The sequence below is a fragment of the Phyllobates terribilis genome, unplaced genomic scaffold (genome assembly GCF_046119375.1).
Source record: "Phyllobates terribilis strain yellow unplaced genomic scaffold, ASM4611937v1 Scaffold_1__5_contigs__length_1240528914, whole genome shotgun sequence".
NCBI classification, from domain to species: domain Eukaryota; kingdom Metazoa; phylum Chordata; class Amphibia; order Anura; family Dendrobatidae; genus Phyllobates; species Phyllobates terribilis.
In genome coordinates, this window is record NW_027362761.1 from 922,197,398 (window position 1) to 922,222,995 (window position 25,598).

At 41.9% G+C, this 25,598-nt stretch overlaps 1 protein-coding gene across 1 annotated transcript in view; it reads right to left on the reverse strand.

Annotated features, from left to right (window-relative positions):
• Positions 1-6,114: 6,114 nt before the first annotated feature.
• SCLT1 (sodium channel and clathrin linker 1) overlaps positions 6,115-25,598 on the reverse strand; it is a 207,205-nt gene continuing 187,721 nt past the window's right edge. The window contains exons 21-23 of the mRNA XM_073641640.1: positions 20,664-20,742; positions 8,508-8,603; positions 6,115-6,425 (exon numbers count right to left, since the gene is read on the reverse strand). Coding sequence (XP_073497741.1) covers positions 6,363-6,425; positions 8,508-8,603; positions 20,664-20,742 — 238 coding nt within the window. The 3' untranslated portion in view covers positions 6,115-6,362. The remainder of the gene's footprint in view (positions 6,426-8,507; positions 8,604-20,663; positions 20,743-25,598) is intronic.

Below are 25,598 nucleotides of genomic sequence, written 5' to 3' on the forward strand. Positions count from 1 at the left end.
AGGAGGGTTCTAACAGCCTCAATACAAGTCAGTAGTGCAGCCAAACTTAGAATACTGTGTACAATTTTGGTCTCCAGTGTATAAGAAGGATACAGATGAACTATAATGGGTGTAGAGAAGAGCAACAAAGGTTATTATAGGGAACCTGTCACCTGCTATTTGTTCATAGGCTCAAAAACTGGTGACAGGTTCCCTTTAAGGGAATAGGTGGACTGCAATACCAAGATAGGTTATTAAACTTAGGGTTAGTCAATTTGGAAAAACTAAGGCTTAGGGACATTCTTATTAGGCTGAGTTCACACGATGCGTTTTTCATGCGTTTCCGCGGCGTTTTTGCAGTTGCGTAAACGCCACGGAAACGCATTAAAAACGCATGGTAGAAGGGCAGCAATGTTCCCCAATTGAAATCCGCATGTGCTGTGCCCATGATGCGGATTTTTCCGCAGCGTAAACGCTGCAGTCAAAAATCCGCAGCATGTAATTTAATTTTGCGGAAACGCTGCTCTTTTGCCGCCATTGACTTGCATTAGACCGCATGGAATCCGCATCACTGTATATGTTGATGCGCATTCCATGCGGTCTAATGTGCGGATGGTACCCGGGTGTGGATGAGAGGACTCTCATCCAGACCCAGGTACCATTAAAAAAAAAGAATAAAATAAAAAATATATATATTCTCACCTTCTGACGGCCCGCGCAGCGCTCCTGCTTGGTTCCCGGCACTTCGGGGTTGAATGAAGAAGGACCTTCGCTGACGTCAGAGTCATGTGACGGGTCACGTGACGCTGACGTCGGAAGGTCCTAAAGTCTTCACTGCCGGCAGCCGGGACCGAGCGAAGCAGGACACCGGGGGCCATCAGAGGGTAAAGTATATATTTATTTTTTGACATTCACCCACTATATAAATCCATGCCGGTTGCATGGATTTATATAGTGTAAAGTTGACAAGCACTTTCCAAGTGATGCTAAAATCGCTTGGGAAGCGCTTGTCAACCCGCATGCGGAAATGAAAGTGAAGACCGCTTCATTTCCGCATGTCCCTGGCAGGAAACCGCATGTACAATCCGCATGTACACTCCGCATGCGTTTTTTCCTGCCAGAGAGATGCAGAAACGCTCAGGAAAAAATCCTGAGCATTTCTGCATCGTGTGCACATACCCTTACAATGTACAAAGACAGTAGTGTTCAAAATAATAGCAGTGTGTTCAAAAACATGAGTTATGCACAAAATCTTTATACTAGCTTTTATTTCCATGCATTGGGAACATTGCACACTGTTTTCTAATTCAAAACATGAAGAAAAATGTATATAATTTTAAACTACTTTACAGAAAATAACAAAAAATGAACATTGGGCAGTTCTAAAAAATAGCAGTGTCTGCATTTGTCTTCACAAACTCACAATATGAACTTTTTTTGAGGATTCAGCATTCCTGTGAATCACTAACCCAATATTTAGTTGTATACCCACAGTTTTTTAGTACTGCTTCACATCTATGTGGCATAGAGTCAACCAACCTCTGGCACCTGTCAACTGTTATTCCAGCCCAGGATGCTTTGACTTTATCCCACAATTTCTTGGCATTTGTTGGCTTTGCCTCAGAAATGGCATTTTTGATGTCACCCCACAAGTGTTCTATCAGATTAAGGTCCGGGGATTGGGCTGGCCACTCCATAACCTCAATTTTCTTGGACTGGAACCAAAGATTTTGCTTATTTACTGGTGTGTTTAGGGTCGTTGTTTTGTTGAAACACTCATTTTAAGGGCATATTCTCTTCAGCATAAGGCAACATGACCTCTTCAAGTATTGTAATACATGCAAACTAGTATATGATCCCTGATATGTGTTAAATAGGTCCGACACAATAGTAAGAGAAACATGCCATATCATGATGCTTCCACCACCATGCTTCACTGTCTTCAGAGTGTACTGTGTCTTGAATGCAGAGTTTAGGGGTCGTATGATGAACTGTCTGCAGCCCTTGGACCCCAAAAGAACAATTTTACTTTCATCACTCCACAAAATGTCTCTCTGTTTCTCTTTAGGCCAGTTGATGTGTTCTTTGGCAAATTGTATCCGCTTTAGTACGTCTTTTTTTTAACAGTGGGATTTTGCGGGGACTTCTTGCTAAGAGATTAGCTTCACACAGGCGTCTTTTAACTGTCACAGTACTCACAGATAACTTGAGACTGTCTTTGAACATCCTGGAGCTGATCATTGGCTGAGCCTTTGCCATTCTGGTTATTCTTCGATCCATTGGAATGGTAGTCTTCAGTTTTCTTCCACGTCTCTCTGGTTTTGCTTTCCATTTTAAAGCATTAGAGATCATTTTAGCTGAACAGCCTATCATTGTCTGCGATTCATAAGCTTTACCCTCTCCAATTAAATTTTTAATGAAAGTACACTGTTCTTCTGATCAATGTCTCGAACGACCCATATTTCTCAGGCTTTCAAGGAGAAATGCACGTACAACATGCGCTGGCTTTACCCTTAAATAAGGGCCACCTGATTCAGACCAGTTTCTGCACAGAATGATTGACCTCACTAATTGAACCCCACACTGCTATTATTTTGAACACACCCCCTTTCAATTAATTATTCAAATACACAGACTCAAAAACATGCAGATCATGAATGCTGAGTCTGTTGGTTTTGCGGAGTCTACTGCACCAACTGGTAAATTGACATGTGGTAATATCATTTATACCAAAAACAGTGATTAATCTGGTTAGTCATATTGGACTGCTATTATTTTAAACACTACTCTATATGGGGGGACAGTACAGAGACCTTTCTAATGATCTTTTTACACTGTCGACAGTGACAAGAGGGCATCCTCTACCTCTAGAAGAAAGGTTTAATCATATACACAGATGCAAATTCTTTACTGTAAGAGCAGTGATACTATGGAACTCTCTGCCGCATAATGTTGTAATAGTTGATTCACTACTAAAATTCAAAGAGAAGTCTTGATGCTTTTCTTGATAAATATAATATTACATGTTATGGGCACTAGATTCTGGGATGGGGCATTGATCCAGGGAACTAGTCTGATTGCCATATGTGGAGTCGGGAAGGAATTTTTCCCCTAATATGGAGCTATTAATGTCTTCCCCATGGGGTTTTCCTCTTCCTCTGGATCAACATGATAGTCTGTAGGTTCAACTCTATGGACTTACAGTAAGTGTACCTTCAACCTTAAACCAATTATACGATGTCAAGGGTTCTCCTGACAGTTTTGTACAGAAAAAAACCTCTGTAAAACAATTTGTGACATAAAGGGAGATACAGTGTAGGAGACATGCACCTCTAGGAGAGCCCCACTAAAGACCCATACAACACTGAGTTGTAATATGGAAAGATTTGGGTTCATGGCGCAACTGCCCTTGATGGCCTAAGGACCTGGAGATTGCAGCCTACATGCTACACTTGTTGTCCAAACCAAAAGAGAGGCAGCCACATTCTCTAATTTATTGAGGCAGATTAGCACTTTATAATAATAATCATTTTATTTATACTGCTCAAAAAAATAAAGGGAACACTTAAACAACAGAATATAACTCCAAGTAAGTCAAACTTCTGTGAAATCAAACTGTCCACTTAGGAAGCAACACTGATTGACAATCAATGTCACATGCTGTTGTGCAAATGGAACAGACAATAGATGGAAATTATTGGCAATTATCAAAACATCCTCAATAAAGGAGTAGTTCTGCAGGTGAGGACCACAGACCACATCTCAGTACCAATGCTTTCTGGCTGATGTTTTGGTCACTTTTGAATGTTGGTTGTGCTTTCACACTCGTGGTAGCATGAGACGGACTCTACAACCCACAGAAGTTGCTCAGGTAGCGCAGCTCATCCAGGATGGCACATCAATGCGAGCTGTGGCAAGAAGGATTGCTGTGTTTGTCAGCGTAGTGTCCAGAGGCTGGAGGCGCTACCAGGAGACAGGCCAGTAAACCAGGAGATGTGGAGGGGGCCATAGGAGGGCAACAACCCAGCAGCAGGACCGCTACCTCCGCCTTTTTTCAAGGAGGAACAGGAGAAGCACTGCCCGAGCCCTGCAAAATGACCTCCAGCAAGCCACAAATGTGCATGTGTCTGCACAAACGGTTAGAAACCGACTCCATGAGGGTGGTATGAGGGCCCAACGTCCACAGATGCGGGTTGTGCTCACAGCTCAACACCATGCAGGGCGCTTGGCATTTGCCACAGAACACCAGGATTGGCAAAGTCGCCACTGGTGCCCTGTGCTCTTCACAGATGAAAGCAGGTTCACACTGAGCACATGTGACAGACGTGACAGAGTCTGGAGACGCCGTGGAGAGCGATCTACTGCCTGCAACATCCTTCAGCCCTCCATGTGCTCGCCAGAGGTAGCCTGACTGCCATTAGGTACCGAGATGAGATCCTCATACCCCTTGTGAGACCATATGCTGGTGCGGTTGGCCCTGGGTTCCTCCTAATGCAGGACAATGCCAGACCTCATGTGGCTGGAGTGTGTCAGCAGTTCCTGCAAGATGAAGGCATTGAAGCTATGGACTGGCCCCCCTGTTCCCCAGACCTGAATCCGATTGAACACATCTGGGACATCATGTCTCGCTCCATCCACCAACGTCACGTTGCACCACAGTCTGTCCAGGAGTTGGCGGATGCTTTAGTCCAGGTCTGGGAGGAGATCCCACAGGAGACCATCCGCAACCTCATCAGGAGCATGCCCAGGCGTTGTAGGGAGGTCATACAGGCACGTGGAGGCCACACACAATACTGAGCCTCATTTTGACTTGTTTTAAGGACATTACATCAAAGTTGGATCAGCCTGTAGTGTGTTTTTCCACTTTAATTTTGGGGGTGACTCCAAATCCAGGCCTCCATTGGTTAATAAATTTGATTTCCATAGATGATTTTTGTGTGATTTTGTTGTCAGCACATTCAACTTTGTACAGAACAAAGTATTCAATGAGAATATTTCATTCATTCAGATCTAGGATGTGTTATTTGAGTGTTCCCTTTATTTTTTTGAGCAGTGTATATAGCGCCAACGTATTCTGCAGCGCTTTACAATTCAACAATTTACAGACTTTAATCGGCCCTCTCCCCATTGGGGCTCACAATCTACATTCCCTATCAGTATGTCTCTCGAGTGTGGGAGGAAACCGGAGAACCCGGAGGAGACCCACGCAAACACGTGCAGAACATACAAACTCCTTGCAGATGTTGTCCTTGGTGGGATTTGAACCCAGGACCCCAGCGCTGCAAAGAAACAGTGCTAACCACTGAGCCACCGTGCTGCCCTTTACAATAACTGTATTGGGTACTGCGCGATTTTGTTAGTTGAGCAATATATACTCCACCATTGCAGGATGATCCTGTCAATAGGCTTGTATTGACAAATGCAAACTAATCATTTAAGAGATTTTCTGGGATTAAAAAAAAATAAAAATAAAAAAAAAGAGTAGGGGATGTTCTAAAATGAAGAATGGAGCATCACTTACCCATTAAATTGCAATGCCTTTCCTATACGATAGCAGAAGAGATCCAGCCTCCAGCCATTGAGATTGCAATGACTAAAGGCCCTACGGTCTGAAATGCGTCTGCCCTAATATTCTTCTCCCCTTCCTCCCTGGGGTTGTGACTAATATGCTGTGATTTATATACTTTTTAATACATGTGGAATAAAGACTGCTGATTTTAATGGATTTCGGAGGCTGGATCTCTTCTGCTATCGATTGCTTTTCCTGCTGCACTTCCGGTGTTCTGTGCCTTGGACTTCAGAATGGGTGAGCTGACCTGACCTTTTCTCCTTTGGCCTTTATTTTACGGCACGTACACACTGTGGCTAGTGATTGGTAGCAGTGGTCATGTGGCTGATGCACGGGAAGTCATCTCAATTAGGGACCACCAGAGTTGTGAGGGAAGGAACACTTTTTCTTTTTTGTAGTACATTTCCTGCTCTTCTTAAATCCTTCAAAACCCTCTTGGAACCGTGAAAGGGTTTACAAAGATTTTGAGAAGCAACTAGGTGGAACAAAGGAGGATAGGCGCTCACTACTGTGGAAATAAAGCAATTCATGAGTGATATTATAAGCAATTAATAACAGTAAGTTCATTTAGTATAAATGGTTTAATTTACAAAATTACATTACTAAACATATACAATTTTAGGTAAAAAACAAAAATATATTTGTGCAAATGTTGATTTTTTTTCTCATTATAAAAGCATCATAGATTGTCCATAACTGAAAGGTTTATATTGCTGTTCTCCGCAGCGTTGACAAGAAGTCATTAATTCTTTATGCTCTTCCATGTTTTACTGCAGGTTATATAATCCCAATTATAACAGTTGTACTTATATTTTTAGATTTTCTCAAGGTCCAGTTCATGAGTTGTTTTTCTCCTCTGGGAAACAACACGGCTGAGCTGCAAAAATATATGCAAATGGTTAAAAGAAAGAAAATGTGTCTGAGTGACAGAATAACAATTTCACATACAGTAATAAAGCGCCAATTCTTGCCAGGAGATTTTTGTAATCATGTAAGAATGTTTCGGGGTAATTGGACAAGACTATCAAAGTTCTAGATCTACAAATAAAGCACAAGCTGACTCTAATTCTGCGCAGAACTTTGTTCAATAAAACAGGATTTCCCAAGAGTGCGGCATTAGATCCTGTAGGGTCCAGAATAGACGAGAAGGACGACCGTCACTTCCGTATTTATTAATGAGAGGCTACCAGCGAAAAATATGGTTTTGAAGTCTTGAGCTTCTTAAAGTGAACATGTCATCTGTTAGATGTTTTACATCTGGAAGTCATGGAATGGGTGTACAAACATTTGTCACCTAATAAAAATTATACCATTTTTGTAGAGATCCGGGTCATGAGAAATCTAGCATAAAAACCATGATCAAATCAGCCTGGAAGTGCCCTGGGGGCGTGTCAGTGCACTTAGCTTTCAAGTTCAATGACACGCCCCCAGTGCAACGCTAGTCTGATTTGCATATGACTATTACAGAAAATTTCTCATGACTGGTACAGAAAAAAAACGTATAATTTTTAATGCTGGACAATTGCGTATGCATCTATGCCTCTACTTCCATATGTGAAGCCCAATTACGAGCCTAGAAGAGGCAAGAAACATGTGAGCATTAAACAATGGGATAATAATACTGAGCAGTATGCTCACATTTCTCTTCCCAATGAAGCGATTGGCACATAAGGGGTGGCCTAATAACACCGGCACATCTTTTATAATGGAAAAAATTGTTAATAAAGGAAGGGTGCGACTCTGAAGCCCCCGTGTTTATGAATATCCACATTTTTGAACACTGGCTTATAGAAATGTTACAACTAGCATCTTTAATATATTATACCATATTGTTTGTGATTTTCATTATTTTTTTATTTTTATCTGGTTTGGAAAAAGATGTCCTGTTATGTGGAAACTACCAAGAAGCTGCTGCTGATTCTCATTAAGTGTCTTTATTTAGTACATTGCGTTTTCTTGCTGTGAATGCGCTGTGGCAGTTATTGGCTTTTTAACATCTCAATACTCCTGCAGCTTCGAGTACCACCACATAAACACCCAATGCAACCATGATGCTTCCAGATCTGATCTGATATGCCATAATCAGAAAAACATCATAATATCCAAAAGCTAATCCCAGGTCGCACCAGATGCAGAGAGACACTACAAAGATGACAATGTAGAGCCTTTTCCCAATGTGACACAAAGTGAATAGGATTAGACAGTGACCCAGAAGTTGCCCCAGAACAATTATGAATAAACCGTCCGGTAATAAATGTAGGATTAGAAAATTGAGGAAAATGTATGGCTGGTTGCCTTGGCCACTATTATTACTGTGCATTGGTTTTGTGACCGGTAATGAAGACTTCTCTTCTCTTTACAATAACCTAACACATCAACTCCTAATTCATTCAATTTCAGTGAGACTTAAGGCAGAATAATACCGTCACAGTGAACCATGCTGACTATGACAAATCGTCTAACTTGATCATACCTGAATGTATCTGGTTCTTCAATTTAACATATGTCAAAAGACCAAATCTACATTCAGATCACTGGACCAAAATGTACACTTAAATTTTAGATTCTGACACTTTACTTTTAACTTGTACATGAACAGTAAGAAAAATACGCTGAACTGTTAGTTTTATGGTACCATATTAATATTTATGTCAGGTTTGATTTTAAGTGTAATTCTGAGCAAAAAGCTCAATTTGCTATGTTATGTAACAGGGTGAATATCTCCTCCGCGTGATCATGACAACCTGGAGGAAAGGCTCATGCACCAGCTTTACCAACGTGCAATAAAGGCTTTGAGACATGAAAGTTTCAGGGCAGAAGTTTGTTAGAAGCGGAATTTGCGGTTTCAGCGCAGAAGACAGAGCAGGCATCTTACATTGGCCTTCATAAGGAGCTTGATATTACGTGGAATAAATGCTCATCTGAAGACATAACAAGAATTCTTCTTATTTGGTGATACCTGTTTTGAAGCCTCTACTGCTCGCTCCTCTGCTTGGTCCAGGCGTTTCTGAAGCCTCATGCTTTTTTCCTGTAAATCTGCTACCACACTTTCAAACTAATTAATAAAAAGATAAGTTAGTTGAAAGTATTGGAAATTTTTCATTCAAAAGAAAAGTTTTATAGTTAAAAGGGAACCTGTCAGATCCCCCGTGCCCCCAGAACCACCAGCAGGTGAGTCTGCATATATAAACACCCTGCCTAACAGTCCCTGTATTACATTACACACAAAAACAGATCTTTTCGAAGAAGTATTTCTAAGGTCCATTTATGATATGTAAATTCGGACTTTGACTAGTCAAGGGGGAGTTAGTGTCCCCAGACTAGTCGGCCCACTTGGCATGTTATCAAGTCCCCGTGGGGGTGATAACATAAATTACAAGTGTCGGCATCATCGCTATACTTACCTCAGAAGAGACTTCCGATCATGCGCAGTGCGCCTCTCTGAAGCCGGCCTCAGAGGATCAATGATGAGAGTGGAAGAAGCAGCGCGCATGCGCGAGGTATGTATAGCCCTAGCGATAACGTCAGCGCTTGTAAGTCATGTTATCACACCTACAGGGGATTGATAATATGATAAGTTTGCTGACTAGTCTGGGGACACAACTCCCCCTCGACTAGACAAAGCCCTCATTTACATATCATAGACGGACTTTAGAAATACTTTTTTTGGTTATGTGTGTAATGTTAGGCAGGGTGTTTATATATGCAGACACACCTGCTGGTGGTTCTGGGGGCACGGGAGACCTGACAGGTTCCCTTTAAATAAATGTACCCTAACCAAAATACATTATCTGTCTTCCTTAATGTATGGGTAATAACTTGGGAATATACAGTCAGAAATGGAGACTATATAGCTAAGAAATATATCTACACATGACACTAAAGTGGAGCCATGTTAAATGACCAGAAAGGCCACAATACAAACATCTATCTGACACAAACTGCGACATTGAGGAGCCAGCGTGCAGTAGAGTTCACAGCAATCTGAGCACATGTTGGTTTGTTCAACTTTGCCACTCAATGGGATTTACAAGGATGAAAAACTGCAGCACTCAACTGCTATGTACTTGAAGGGGTTGTTCCCTTTCAGATAATGTTCGGCTCTGGCTGCAGTTTGTAAAAATAATTAACAAACCACACTGTTCACACCTTCCCCCATTTCATTGGGGAGTGGCTATGGCACTGATGTCACTGTTGACAATGTGGCAACTAGTGATGAGCGAGTATGTTTTGTTAACCCTTTCGCGGAGTATGCTCGGCCGAGCACCGAGTATTTATAACGTGCTCGGGCTTTAAGTTTTCTTCGCTCCGTGAACATGATTTGCGACTGTTTGACAGATTTAATACATGTGAGGAATACCTGTTTTTCCAGCATTCCTTACATGTAGTAAATCTGTCAAACAGTCGCAAATCATGTTCACGGAGCGACGAAAACTTAAAGCCCGAGCATGTTATAAATACTCGGTGCTCGGCCGAGCATACTCAGCGAAAGGGTTAACAAAACATACTCGCTCATCACTAGTGGCAACTCATCGGCTCTGCCAGTGTAGACTGAAAGCTCCCAGAACTTACCGATTCACTGCCATGCTGTCAACATGACATCAGCGCCAATGCCAGACACCAGAAGCAGTAGACTAGGGGTAGGACAGTGTGGTTGGTTATTTTTTTAACAAACTGTAGGGGAGGCCGAACATTATCTGAAAAGGTGACAACTTCTATAAGGTATAGAACAATCTAGGCCATAAATATATAGTGCCAATGTATGTGCATATACAGGGTGGTCCAAAAGTAGGTGGACAGAAAGTGTAATAAGGTTATGAAGGGGGAGATTTATCAAACATGGTGTAAATAGAAACTGGCTCAGTTGCCCTTAGCAACCAATCAGATTCCACTTTTCATTCCTCACAGACTCGTCGGAAAATGAAAGGTGGAATCTGATTGGTTGCTAAGGGCAACTGAGCCAGTTTCACAGATCTAGTTTTCACAGATAGATCTCCCCCAAATTGGTTTTCTTTTCAGATAATTCAGATAACACATAATGGCAAATAATTTAAATACAGATCAAAGAAAATGGATTTTAACAGAGTATTGGAAATCTCAAAATGCTGAAACCGTTAGAGCAAATTGGATTGAAACATTTGGTACTCAAGCCCCAAAGAGACAAACCATTTACTGCATTCGTGACATATTCAATGCAGTGGCTCAATCCTTAATGCTCCAAAAACTGGTCGACCGAAAACAGTCTGTACAGAAGATAATAAACAACTTGTTGCTGAAACATTTGTTCAGACTCCAAAAAAGTCCATCAGAAGAGCCTCTTTGGAATTGGGAATTTCATGAGCTTCTATCATGCGAATCCTGAAATCTATTGGGTGGAAAGGTTATCGTCCACGTCTAATTCATGGTTTATTGGAGGATGATCCAGACAGGCGGCTGCAATTTAGTGTTTGATAAATCTCCCCCTTCATAACCTTATTACACTTTCTGTCCACCTACTTTTGGACCACCCTGTATATATTTCAAGGGTGCCAACACTTTTGGCCATGACCATATATATATATATATATATATATATATATATATATATATATATATATATATATACATATATATATAGTCATGGCCGAAAGTGTTGGCACCCTTGAAATTGTTCCAGAAAATTAAGTATTTCTCCCAGAAAATTATTGCAATTACATGTTGTTTTTTTTATACACATGTTTATTTCCTTTGTGTGTATTGGAAGAAAAGAAAAAAACTGAGAAAAAAAGTCAAATTGGACATAATTTCACACTAAAGCCCCAAAATGGGCCGGACAAAATTGTTGCCACTTTTCAAAAAATGTGGGTAAATAACTTTGTTTTAAGCATGGGATGCTCGTTCAAACTCACCTGTGGCAATTAAATATTGTGGGCAATATGGAAATCACACCTGAAACCAGGTAAAAGGGGAGACATTGACTCAATCTTTGCATTGTGTCTGTGTGTGCCACACTAAGCATGGTGAATAGAAAAAGGAGAAGAGAACTGTTTGAGGACTTGAGAACCCAAATTGTTTGCAAAATATCAACAATCTCAAGGTTACAAGTCTATCTCCAGAGAACTTGATGTTCCTTTGTCCACGGTGTGCAACATAATCAAAAAGTTTACAACCTATGGCACTGTAGCTAATCTACCTGGAAGTGGACGACAGAGAAAAATTGATGAAAGGTTGCAACGCAGGATAGTTTGGATGGTGGATAAGCAGCCCCAATCAAGTTCTAAAAAAATTCCAGCTGTCCTGCAGACTCAAGGTTCATCAGTGCCAGTGCAATCTATTCGTTGACATTTGAATTAAATGAAACGGTATGGCAGGAGACCCAGAAGGACCCCACTGCTGACAAAGAGATATAAAAAAGCTAGACTGTAGTTTGCCAAAATGTACGTAAGCCAAAATCCTTCTGGGAAAGCGTCTTGTGGACAGATGAGACCACGATAGAGCTTTTTAGCTAAGCACATTATTCTACTGTTTACTGAAAATGGAATGAGGCACACAAAGAAAAGAACACAGTACCTACAGTCAAATATGGTGGAGGTTCAAAGATGTTTTGGGGTTGTTTGGCTACCTCTGGCACTGGGTGCACTGACTGTGTGCAAGGCATCATGAAATCTGAAGATTACCAAAGGATTTTGGGTCGCAATGTAGTGCATAGTGTCAGAAAGTTGGGTTTGCGTCCTAGGTTATGGGTCTTGCAGCAGGACAATGACCTCAAACATACTTCAAGAAGCACCCAGAAATAGATGGAAACAAAGCACTGGAGAGTTCTGAAGTGGCTAGCAATGAGTCAAGATCTAAATCCCATTGAGCACCTATGGAGAGATCTTAAAATTGTTGTTGGGAGAAGGCATGCTTCAGATATGAGAGACCTGGAGCAGTTTGCAAAAGAAGAGTGCTCCAAAATTCCAGTTCAGAAGTGTAAGAAGCTTATTCATAGTTATAGCAAACAATTGATTGCAATTATTTATTCCAAAGGGTGTGCCAAATATTGGGGCGCCAACAATTTTGTCTAGCCCTTTTTTGGGGTTTTGTGTGAAATTATGTCCAATTTGCCTTTTTTTCCCCACGTTTTTTTGTGTCGTTCCAATACACACAAAGGAAATTATAACAAAACACGTGTAATTGCAATAAATTTCTGGGAGAAATACTTCATTTTCTGGAACAATTTCAAGGGTGCCAACAATTTCGACCTTGACTGTATATATATTATAGTGCCTTATTATTTATTAATACTATTTATCTTATATTCATGTATGGATATAACATTATAGATCATGATTATTATAATTCCAGCCTGAGTAGATCTTATCCAATAAATGCCAATATACAGTCCCAGTGAATGGGTATAATTCCCCTGTAAATTCCTAACAACACGCACTTTCATCTGTAACACATTTACAAGTTGTTTATCAGTTTTATTAGAATGTCTATGAAAATGATAACACTTGAAAAATGAAAACATCAAATTCTGTTAGACAGTATGTGAAAAAAACAACAAACTAAAATCAGCTGGTAGGGATTTTCATTTCCATCCACAACTTGTCATAGTTGGCTGACAACACAAACGTGGCACGTCCTTCTCACTTTTCGCAATGTGGGAACATTTCCTGAGCTTTGCTGATGAAGTCACACACACAAGAAAATGTAAGCTATTAATGACTGACTTTCCAAGGATTTGTTCTACTATGTGTACAAGCCCCTGATCTCAGCAGACACTATTTCTGACCTTAAAGTCTCCACTGCTCCAACTTTATTCAAGAAAGCATCACAGAAGAGGTCCATAGAGAAAAGATTTATTCTCTAAGGTGCTTGAAAATATGAAACAGGACTGGCTGCTGTGGACCGAATAACCTCTTTTCCTTAGAGACAATTTTCAGGCCCGGCATGCTTATAGATGGGATTCTTCAGTCCCACTGGTACTGTCCAATTCAGAGACTTTACTTTAAAAGGGTTCCACAGAAAAAAAAAGAATGATCTACCCTGCCCCACAAAAAAATCAATCAATTACTATAAATTGATAAATACTTTTATTTTTTTTAAATTAGTTATTTACGCTGGTCTTGTCTACAGAGTAATTGTAAGGTTTTTAAAATGGCTGCATTCAAATCATTGAACACAAAAATAAAGAAAACAGTCTTAAACATATAGCAAGACAGGTTGTGTGAGTACTGAAAGCCCTTCTTCCTACTCTGGCCATAAGCTATGAAAACAGACAGGAAGGAATGTGTGTATGCCAAAGCTGAGATAACATCTCAACTGAAGAATAGACAGGTTAGAAGTAATGGTCTGTCTCTGGGTAGTAAGGCTACAAGATAGCTGTCCCTGGGTAGTAGGGCTGTAAAATAGCTTTTGCTGGGAAGTAGGGCTAAAAATGCGGTCCCAGAGTAGTAGGGCTAAGAGAGCTACTCCTGGTTAGTAGGGCAAGAGAGCTATCCCTGGGTAGTAGGGCTAAGAGAGATGTTCCTGGGTAGTAGGGCTAAGAAAGCGGTCCATGAGTAATAGGACTAAGAAAGATTTTCCTGGATAGTAGGGCTGACAGAGATGTTCCTGGGTAGTAGGACTAACAGAGCTGTGCCTTAGAGTCCAAAATGGACTGCTCCTTATGCGAAGTACTGGTAAAGTACTGACTGCGTCTGTTCTGATTCAAAAATGGAACCACACAAAAGTGCTGGCTGACTGCATTCTTTGTGTTCACTTTTTGTGCTGACTGACTGGTTTCACTTTTTGGGGTGGCTGACTGTGTTCACTGTTCGTGCTGGTTAACTGCGTTCTCTGTGCAGGCTGATTGCATTCACAGCGTTTTCTGTTTCTGCTGGCTTACTGCGTTTATGGCATTCACTCTTGGTGTTGGCTGACTGCATTCACTTTTGTGATGGCTGGCTGCATTCTCTGCCTTCAAGGTGTGTGCTGGCTGACTGCGATCACAGTTTGTGCTGGCTGACTGCGATCATTATGTTCACCATCTGTGGTTGCAATCACTGCGTTCACTGTTTGTGCAGACTGACTGCGATAACTGCATTCACTGTGTGTGCTGGCTGACTGCGTTTATGGCCTTCATTCTTTGCGTTGGCTGACTGCGTTCTCTGCTTTCACGGTTTGTGCAAGTTGACTGCGATCAGTTTGTGCAGGCTGACTGCAATCATTATGTTCACCATCTGTGGTTGCAATCACTGGGTTCACGGTTTGTGCTGGCTGACTGCGATAACTGTGTTCACCGTTTGTGCAGGCTACCTGTGTTCACAGTGTCACTATTCACTCACAAAGATGGCACCTGCTCCTTGTGCTGGCGCCGCCCCCTCTATTTTCTTTTTTTTTTTAAATCAGATACATTTTTATTAACGAAATTCAAACAAAGAAACAGAGTCCAGACATTACAATGTCCAACAAGGTCACATATTTTCAATTACAGCGCATCCCCTCCCTCCCCTCCCTTATAAAAACATCAACAACAAATACTCAGAAGTACTTCCTCCTTTCGGGATCATCGTCTCTCCACCCACGGTGTCCACAATGCATTGAACATTTTTTCCCTTTTTCTTTTGGCATAAATACCTTTTTCCATATTTACAATAAAGTCTGATTGTCTAAAAAATTCTTGTATAGTCGGCGGTTCTTCATTTATCCAATGCATGGCTATTAATTTACGTGCAATGTATAACATCCTAGCAATCGCCAATTTGAACTGATTTTGAACCTGGATCTCCTCCACATAACCTAAACTACAAACCACAGGATCCCTCTCAATTCTACAATCATACACTCCCTCTATAGTGTTAATAACCGCTGTCCAGTATGAGTCCAGTCTGGAGCACTGCCACAACATATGTAAGATCCCGGCCCCATCAGCCTGACAACAAGGGCATTCAGAAGTCTGTCTCAGTCCTGCCCTATATAGTCTTTCAGGGGTCCTGTATACTCTATGGAGCACATATATTTGTGAGAGTCTACCTGGCTCACTCAGTGACAATTGGGGTATGTATTCCATAATCGCCTCCCACTTATCCTCTTCCATTGGTCCCAATTCATCTTCCCACTTTCCTTTAGCCTTAATCGGGTAATTGTTTAAAAAGGTGTGCATTAAGTCCTTATAAATACCTGAAATAACTCCTTTTGTTCCACCATCACTACACATATAGTTCACCAATATGTCTTTTTGGACCCTCATAGAAACCGTCTTACCCTGCGCTATGTAAGCGTGACAGAACTGTCTATACTGGAATCTACAGATCTCAGATAACTCATATTCCTCTTGTAGTTTCTCAAAAGTCACTAGTCCACGCGAGTCCCGTAATTTGGCCATGTATTGAATTCCTTTCCTCGTCCAGTTTTTAAATTCCTCCATTTTGTCAAACTCCGGCAGTTTTTCATTTTGCCATATAGGGGAATAATTAGTCAGGGCGTCCACTCCCCTAATCCTTTTAATCTCCTCCCATACCTTGTGTATCAGGGCCAGAGTGGGGCATGACAGTCCCAGTTTCCTAAAACTACCTGCCTCCAGTCCTTGAATCAATGGATCTCTCCCCAGTACCCGAGTCAATATCCGCCACACCGAACACGTGCCCTCTGTCTCTCTCCATCCCCTCAGCTGTTGACCCTGAGCGGCTAGATAGTAAATCCACGGGCTCGAGAGTGCCAGCCTCCCCTCATCTTTGGGCCTCTGTAATATTTCCAATCTAATCCTCGGTTGTTTTTTCCCCCATACAAGATCCCTAAATATAGAATTGATTGTACGGAATCACCGTTTAGGTAACCGTATGGGGGCATTGTGCAGCACATACAGCACCTGGGGTATCAGCACCATTTTAATCAGAATTGTCCTTCCCACCACTGATAGATGTAATCTACACCACGCCCCCACTTTGCTTCAGAACTTACCCTGTAATGGGATCAGATTCAGGTTTATATAGCTCGATAGCGGGAGCAATACCTGAATGCCCAGGTACTTGAACTGCCGCACAACCGCCAACCTACTACCACCCCCCTCTATCCTAAGGTCTTCACCACTACCGTCCACAGCTAGAATTTTGGATTTCTCCCACTTAATTTCCAGGCCCAACATAGCCCCAAATCTCCCAAAGATTCTCATCACACCCCGCAAGGACTCATCAGAGTCTTCCAGGAAAAGCAGCACATCATCTGTGTATAACGCTATTTTTTCCTCTATAGATCCATATTTATACCCCTTGACAGAGGCTGCCTTTCTAATTGTCTGCACCAAGGGCTCCACTGCCAACGCAAAAAGCAGCAGAGACAGCGAACACCCCTGTCTGGTCCCCCTATGAAGAGCGAATTGTCTGGATGTCAGCCCAATAACCCTAGCAGTTGGGGGTTACAACAGCCGTATCAACGATATGAAGGTTGGTCCAAATCCCAAGCACTCCAACACCTTCCAAAGATAGCTCCATTCGACGCTGTCGAATGCTTTACGTGCATCCAACGACACTACCACCCTGCGACCCCCGTTATCCGACGGCAGCTGCAGATTTAGGAAGAGTCTAAGTATGTTTATTGCTGTAGACCTATCCACCATAAATCCGGATTGATCGGGGTGGATAAGATCTTGCACCACACTCACCAATCATTTGGCCATAATGCCCCACCCTTTCACCTTTATCGTAGAATTGTGTCTTCTGGAAAGCTCTTTTCCTCTCGACTCTCTTTATATATAGTTCATTGACTCCCTTCTGAGCTTCCTTGAGCCCGTTCTGACTCTCCACTGATGGGTTCACTATCAGTTCCCTTTCTAAAGCCTCCATCACTGCCCTGTCTTCCGATCTAGTTTTAGACTTACATCTAGAAATTTCTCAAAACAGAAGACCCCTCAAATATGCCTTCATAGCATCCCACACCACTCGCCTATCAGCACTACCTTCATTGATCTGCCAATATTCGTCTAACTCCCCCTTTATTGCTTCCATATTAATATGTTCTAGCCATAGTGGATGAAGCCTCCACCCGCACCCCTGTCTAGATCTCCCCCCCCCTGTCTTTTTAATAAGCAGCTCCAGAGGTTTATGGTTCGAGAACACTCTCGGGAGATATTCCACTCCACAAATCAATTGTGTCAACAATTTATTACCCAGCGCCAAATCAATTTGCAAGAGAGATCCATGAGTAGCAGGAGTAACACACCACATCCTCATTCCTTACCCTCCACAGGTCTACCATTCCAAGCTCTTTCACATAGTTCCCAAATTATGTCAATTTCCGGCCACCTTTTCCTATTCCCTGTTTATGCCTATCCCATCCCTCACATTATTAAAATCGCCAATAATTAATAACGGTAGTCTCATATCCCTTTTGTGCAACTCTATCACCTCCTGGATCTTCTTCCCCGAGTACAGAGGTGGTATGTCCATGGCCACTGTACATAACAATTGTTCATAAATTTTACAGATTACAAAAATATATTTGCCTTCACTGTCGATATGGTTTTCAATTTCCTCAAAGGGTGTGGACGCTCCCACCAACGAGACCCCCCCTGGCATATGAGGAGTACGTGGAGTGATATGCCCTCCCGATCCATCTTATGTTCAACACCTCCACTTTCTCCTTAATCAAATGTGTTTCTTGAAGGCACATCACATCCGGTACCTCCTTCCTAATGTAGTCCATAATCTCCGCTCTTCGTGATCTATCAGACAATCCCCTCACATTCCAATTAAGAATTTTAATCTGATCACCCACCATATTTCCCTATACGTATCCATTCCCAATCCCATAAAGGACACTACTTCTCCCAAGAACCCCTAGAACCAACCCATAGTATGAAGGGCCTTTCCCCTCCCACCGCCCTCCCTCCCCACTGTTGTTGAACATAACAAACCATTACCAAAGCCTCCCAATGTGTTTCTCCCCTCTAAACTAGAGAGTGGGTGACTCTATACCTAGCAAACTTACAAACGTTATCTAAAAAACGTGAACTACTTTCAATACCTCCATTTCTCCTCCGCTTATATGTGCTATCATCTACAGTCCCTCCATTGTCCATGATAACTAGAACGCAGGAACAAAAAGTCTCTATATAACAGCATCATCCATCTTTCCTCCTTCACAAGTATACGGCCCGACAAGTCTCTCAGCGCGCCTTCTCTCTTCTCCCTTCCTTTACTAGCTCTGATCTTTTTCTCGTTCAAGTCCATCCACTTGGTGGCCTCCTCCGGAGTTGGAAAAAAATGAACATATCCCAGGGCCACAACCCTGAGCTTAGCAGGATACAAAGTAGAGTACGCCAGTTCCATATCTCTCAACCTTTTCTTCACCCCACCATAGGGCATTCTTTGCTTCAGAACCTCAGCCGAGTAATCGGGGTATATGGACACTGTTTGGCCATTAATACTCATATCCTTAGAAGTTCTTGCCTTTCGTAGGATAATGTATCTATCCCTATAGTTAAGAATCCTGGCCAGGATGGTACGGGGGGAGCAACAAGGATGGAGGCGCCTCATGGGAACATGGTGTGCTCTCTCCACTGCAAACAGTTTGGTCAGATTGTTAGCGCCAATTTTATTGCGGATCCAGTCCTCAACAAATGCTGTAGGATCAGTACCTCCAGCCTTTTCAGGGATACCCACCAGCCGCACACTGTTCCGCCTGGAGCGGTTTTCTAAATCATCATTTATATCAGCCAGAATGGCACACTGCTGCAGGCATTGAGTATGGGACTTCTGCAGCTTAGAGAGCTTGTCCTCGAGCGTGCTCACTCTTTCTTCCACCACCCCCACTCTGGTATCAGCCTTGTTAATGGCTGCCTTCATATTGATCATTTCCTCCTTTATACCGTCCACTCTCTTTGTAAGGGTAGTTAATGCAGTTTTGCAAAACTTAACCAGATCATATATGTCCCTCATTGTGGGCTCCCCTACTACAGGTTCCTCAGAAGTCTCCTGCATCATGCTTTCCTGCTCCTGTTGTCTCTCCTCTCCCTCTGGCCCCTCCTGTACTGCATAGTCCTCCAGATATTCTTCATCCAGTTTCTCCCCAGTGTCCTCCTCATCCCCTGCGGCCACCTCCTGTGCTGCTCCGTCCACCCATGCAAATCTTTCAAGTTTAGCAGCAATTTCAAGCCGCTTTGTGTATGCTGCATTAGCTGCACCGGATTTCTTCACTGCCTCCGCACTGTCGGCGCCATCATGGACCTGGCTCCCTACTCCCGCGTCCCTCTGCCTTCTTCTCACCATTGCCACAGTCCTCAGTTACACCGCATGTCAAGGCCGGTTCCTGTGATCTTCTGCCACCGGTATAGGGCGGTATAGGTACTCTGGAGGTACTTTTAACCGGATAAAATCAGGATTACAGCGGATGAGTCCTGAAAGCAGTCCGCTCACATGGAGTGCTAGGCCACACCCCGCCCCCTCTATTTTCTGCTTCAGATCTGATTGCATCTGCTCAGATTCGAAGATCTCATCAGCTCCCTGTGCCGGCTCCGTCCCCTCTGCTAAGCACTGGTTGTGTTGACGTAGAACCCAGCTAGTACTTAGTAGAGGGAGTTGGACCATCACAGGAGGTGGCTGCCATCTTAGGTTTTGAGCTCCGGTGCACACTTCAACACAGCTCTGACCGGCTCTCCACTTTCCCCGTACGGAGAGCTGATGGGAGCAGTGTTCAAGTATGTTCTGACCTCGCGTGCCGCATAGAATGACATGGGCCTTGAGGTTGACAGCTATGCAGTAGAGCTTTCTCTACTGACAAAACCTGCCCTGCTGCTGCTGTGTGCTTAGGATGGGTTTTCTGTTCAGTGATGTCAGCCATTTTGAAAAACCTTAAGACAACAGGAGCATAAATAAATAATTAAATGTATCAATATATATGTAATTATTTTTTTAAAAGAATTGTTTTGTTTTAGAGCACCTTTAATGTTTGATAGGACATCTATCACTGCTCAGTGGGCGTGCTAGCAAAGAGGACACCATGACTAGTCCTGGGTGCAGCAGAGCCTATTTGACTAAAAGGAGCGCTGGAGGCTGATTTATAAGTTATGTTTCTACATCCTATTAATGCTTACAAATGACTTGGGCACTTGTCTGTAAGATGTCATTCGGGCTGACAAGATTCCTGTAAGCTCACAGTGGTGTCTACTAACCTCCAAATTTTTCTCATGGGAGGTTTGTAGCTTAGAGACTAATTCTTGATTGTGTCTCTTCTGATCATTCAGTTGACTTCTGTAAAGGAAAACGCAAACGTAAGAAATTATTTATTATAGAGTTGATATGTTAACCCTTATTTCTTCAGAAGTGCTGAAGCCTTCAACTATTACTCATTAATCAACCACTAAATCTACTTGGATACAATAATTTCAAGTGCTAATAATATCATTAGGATATTGAAGTCATACAACCTATATTGTGCACGCAGCTGTAGTGTAAATCTTCTGTAATGCTTCTTGATCCCCCAGTATTTTACCCTCGGCGAGTGAAGACTCATGAGGATAAAGTTTGCAGATTCATTTCGAGGTCACTTGATGATTATAATCCCACTTAGCAGAGCAGCAATAAAAGCAATTCATTCTAGAACAAACTATTTAAATGGTTCTTTGGTGGAAAGCAGACACGGGTTTAATCAAATGCCAAGTCCATTTTGCCTAAATGAGTCGCAAAATAATGAAAACTGAGAATTACTTTATAATGCTGAAACAAGGATAACCTTCATTTATAAATCTGTGGAGCAAGACGTGGTGTATATTATTGGTGACAGCATTTTTATAGTGTACTTTGGTAAATGCCCTGAAGTGCACGGAAGTCAAAATGTATCAGCCATAATATAAGTGAAAATGAATCTAATTTGAAGTTTAATTACATAAGTCCATGTGGTTGGAATTTCTTTAAAACTTCCATACAGAAAAAAAAAATCACATCTTACCACATAGTGGCAGCCTTTACAAGAAAAGAGGATGGATTGTATAATATTAATATGTTCTTAATAAAAAGTCTCAGGCTTAGTAATACAAGTAGGTCTCCATGACATACCACCACACCATGGTTTTATACAATGTAACTACTGCCACTTACCACCAGACATATTGTCTTACGTGTTAACGTTCTCCATATATTGGTGCCTCAACACTACAGATGAGCGGATCTTTGGAAATTTGAATTTGCTGGCTCCACTGAATTTCCTCCAAAAATTAAATTTGCAGCTAGTAAATTTGTGTGGATTTCAGTAATGGAAAAGAGAGAATGAGAGCAAAATAGAGAGAATAATAAAAAGAGAGAGATGTGCTTTGATGCTTAACCAGTGTTGGAAATGGTGCCGGACAACTTATTTTTTGCAAATCTAATCTCATGTGCATGATGCATCTTGCGTCCTCCACACAGTGTGCTCCATCACCCTCCTGCGCAGGCACAATTCTCTCTGCACTGCTGAGGGCAGAGCAAAGTACTGCAGTGCACATGCGCGAGAAGAGACCAAAGAGCGCTGGTGATAAGTAGGTAAAGCCGGCACAAACACACTACAGTACTTTGTTCTGCCCTCATCAGAGCAGAGAGAAGTGTGCCTGCGCAGAAGCATGATGGGGGACACTGCATGGATGATGAGCGGTAGCTGTAGCCATGCCCCCGGCACTGACTGACCCCACCCAAATATCTTGTGTGCGCATCACTCTTTAAGACTTTTAACAATTTTTGATTTTTCAGAGTCAGTTAAATCACTTTTTTTTGGCCCATTTGCATGAGCAAAACAAGTGACCTAATAATTCTGCACAACTTGATAAAGGGTGTTGATATCCTTAGGACATACCCTTCCTCATTACACAAATACACATCACCTGATCTACTTCAAACCAAAAAGCATTCATGTTTATACAGCTTGGAGATGGAAAATATGCATACAAATGTTGATATGGTCAAAATACTGACTAGCCTAATAATTGTTCACACTGTGTAAGTATCAATATCAAGTTGTTCCTCCCTTTGCAGCTAAAACTCCCCTGGAAAGACTTTCTACAATATTTTGTAGTGTATATTTGGGAATATTGGCCCATTCATCTAAAAGAGCATGTGTGAGGTCAGACATTGACGTTGTATGAGAGGACTTGGCTTGCAATTTCTGCTATATTTCGTCAGAAAGGGTATTTATGTGGTTTAGATCAGGAACTCTGTGGTTATTCCACACCAAACTCATCCAACCATGGCTTAATGGACCTTGCTTCTTCCACTAAGGCACAAAGATGTTTGAACAGAATAAGGCCTTCCCATAATTGTTCCCACAAAATTGGAAGCACAGGATTGTCTAAAATTATCTATTATGAAGAAGTATTAAGATTTTCCTTCACTTGAACTAACCTCATCACATTATCCCTACTCCACCAAGCTTTACAGATGGCACAATGCAGGTAGATAGGTAATGTTCTCCTGGCAGTAACCAAACCCAGACTGGTCCATCAGATTACTAGATACATAAGTGTGATTAGTCACTCCACAGAACACGTTTCCACTGCACCAGAGTCCAGTGTGGGCATGCTTTACATCCGATGCTTGGAATTGTGCTAGGTGATGTAAGGCTTGCATGCAGTTGCTTGGCTATGGAAACCCATGCCATGAAGTTCCACAGCTTTTGTGCTAACCAGAGGAGGATTAGAATGCAGCAGTTATGTAGTCAGAAGAGTGTTGGCGACTTTTATTCATTATGATGCTATGGTTCTTAAACTTCCACTTTTCAATAATGGTTAAAAGCGGAATATTTAGAAGGGAAGACATTTTGTGAACTGACTTGTTACAATGGTGGCACCCTATTGTAATACCATGCTTGAATTCAGTCAACTCTTTAGGATGACCCATTCTTTCACACGTTTGTAAAAGCAGGCTGCGTGGCTAGGGGCTTGACTTCATACACTTGTGCATTTGGACTGAATGAAAAACCTAAATTCAATGATTAAGGGGCATGTTAAAATCATAGAATGTTAGAGTTGGAAGGGACCTCCAGAGTCATCGTGTCCAACCCCCTGCTCAATGCGGGATTCACTGAACCATCTCAGACAGATGTCTGTCCAGCCTCTATTTGAAGACTTCCATTGAAGGAGAACTCACCAACTCTCGTGGCAGCCTGTTCCACTCATTGATCACCCTCATTGTCAAAAAGTTTTTTCTAATATCTAATCCGAATCTTCTCCCTTTCAGTTTCATCCCATTGCTTCAAGTCTTTCTTTGTGCAAATGACAATAAAGCTGATCCCTCTACAGTGTGACAGCCCTTGAGATATTTGTAGACAGCTATTAAGTCTCTTCTCAGTCTTCTCTTTTGCAAGCTAAACGTTCCCAAATCCTCTAACCGGTCACCATTCTGGTCGTTCTTCTCTGAACTTGCTCCAGTTTTTCAATGTCTTTTTTAAAATGTGGTGCCCAGAACTGGACACAGTATTCCAGATGAGGTCTGACCAAAGAGGAGTAGAGGGGGATAATTACTTCGCGTGATCTAGACTGTATGCTTCTGTTATTGCAACCCAGAATTGTATTTGCCTTTTTTTGCGGCTGCATGACACTGTTGACTCATGTTCATTCTGTGATCTATTAGTATACGCATGTCATTTTCACTTGTGCTGTTGCTTAGCTCTATTCCTCCCATTCTGTATATGCTTTTTTTTATTTTCTTGCCCAGATGTAGGACTTTGGTTTTTAACAGGGAGAAATTCATTCTGTTAGTTGCTGCCCACAGTGCCAGTTTGTTTAGATCTTTTTGAATCCTCTCTCTCTCTTCTCTAGTATTAGCTATCCCTCCTAGCTTTGTGTGATCAGCAAATTTAATCAGTTTACCCTCAATTCCTTCATCTAAATCATCGATAAAGATGTTGAACAACATATAGCCCTGGACAGAGCCTTGTGGAACCCCAATAGAGCCATTCTTCCAACTGTATGTACAACCATTTCTGACCACTCTTTGGGTCCGATTACTAAGTCAGTTATGAATCCATCTAACAGTTGCCTTGTCCATTCCATAGCTGGTCATTTTTTCAATAAGGATGGTATGAGATACTTTGTCAAATGCTTTGCTGAAGTCAAGATATATTATATCTACTGCGTTTCCCTGATCCACCCAGTCAGTGATTCTGTCATAGAAGGAAATTAAGTTATTCTGACATGACTTAATAGTTATAAACCCATGCTGGCTCTGGTTAATCACTTCATTCTTATAAAGGTACTTGCATACATGTTTAATAATTTGTTAAAAAATCTTTCACGGTATAGAAGTAAGGCTCACAGGCCTATAGTTCCCTGGGTCCACCTTCTTCCCCTTTTTGAAGATAGGAAAAACATTCGCTCTTCTCCAGACTTCTGGGACTTCTCCTGTTCTCCAAGAATTTTCAAAGATTATGGAGAGTGGTTCAATAATTTCCTCTGTTATCTCCTTCAATACCTTAGGATGTAATTCATCTGGAGCTGGAGACTTGAATTCATTTATGTTAGCTAAGTTTTCCCTCACTATCTCTCTGTTTATAGAAAGTGTGGACTATTCTATTCCTTCAATAGTACAGTGAAGATCAGTTGATGTTACATTTACTTTCTGGGAGAAAACAGAAGCAAAATAGGAATTTAAAAGTTCAGTCTTCTCAGCATAATTTTTCACCACTTTACCATTTTCATCCTGTAAAAATACTAAAGCACTTTTGACTTTTCTTTTACTTTTGACATACCCCCAAATCCTTTCTAAGGCTGTGTGCCCACTATGCGTTTTCCAAGCTTTTATGCTGCGGAATTTCCGCAGCATAAACGCTTGGGAAACGCTTGGTAATCCGTCCCCCATGGTCCCCAATGACAAGCCGCAATGTCAATGCCCATGCTGCGGATTTTTCCGCAGCATTTATGCTGCGCTCAAAAATCCGCAGCATGTCCATTAATTTTGCGGACACGCAGCGTAATCGCCGCCATTGACTTGCATTGAAAAGCATAATATCCGTGTCAGTACATTTGTACACACGGATATTATGAGTTTCCATGTGCGATGGTACCCAAGTCTGGAGGAGAGCAGACTCTCATCCAGACCTGGGTACCATAGAACCTGTTAAAAAAAGAATTTAAAATAAAAAA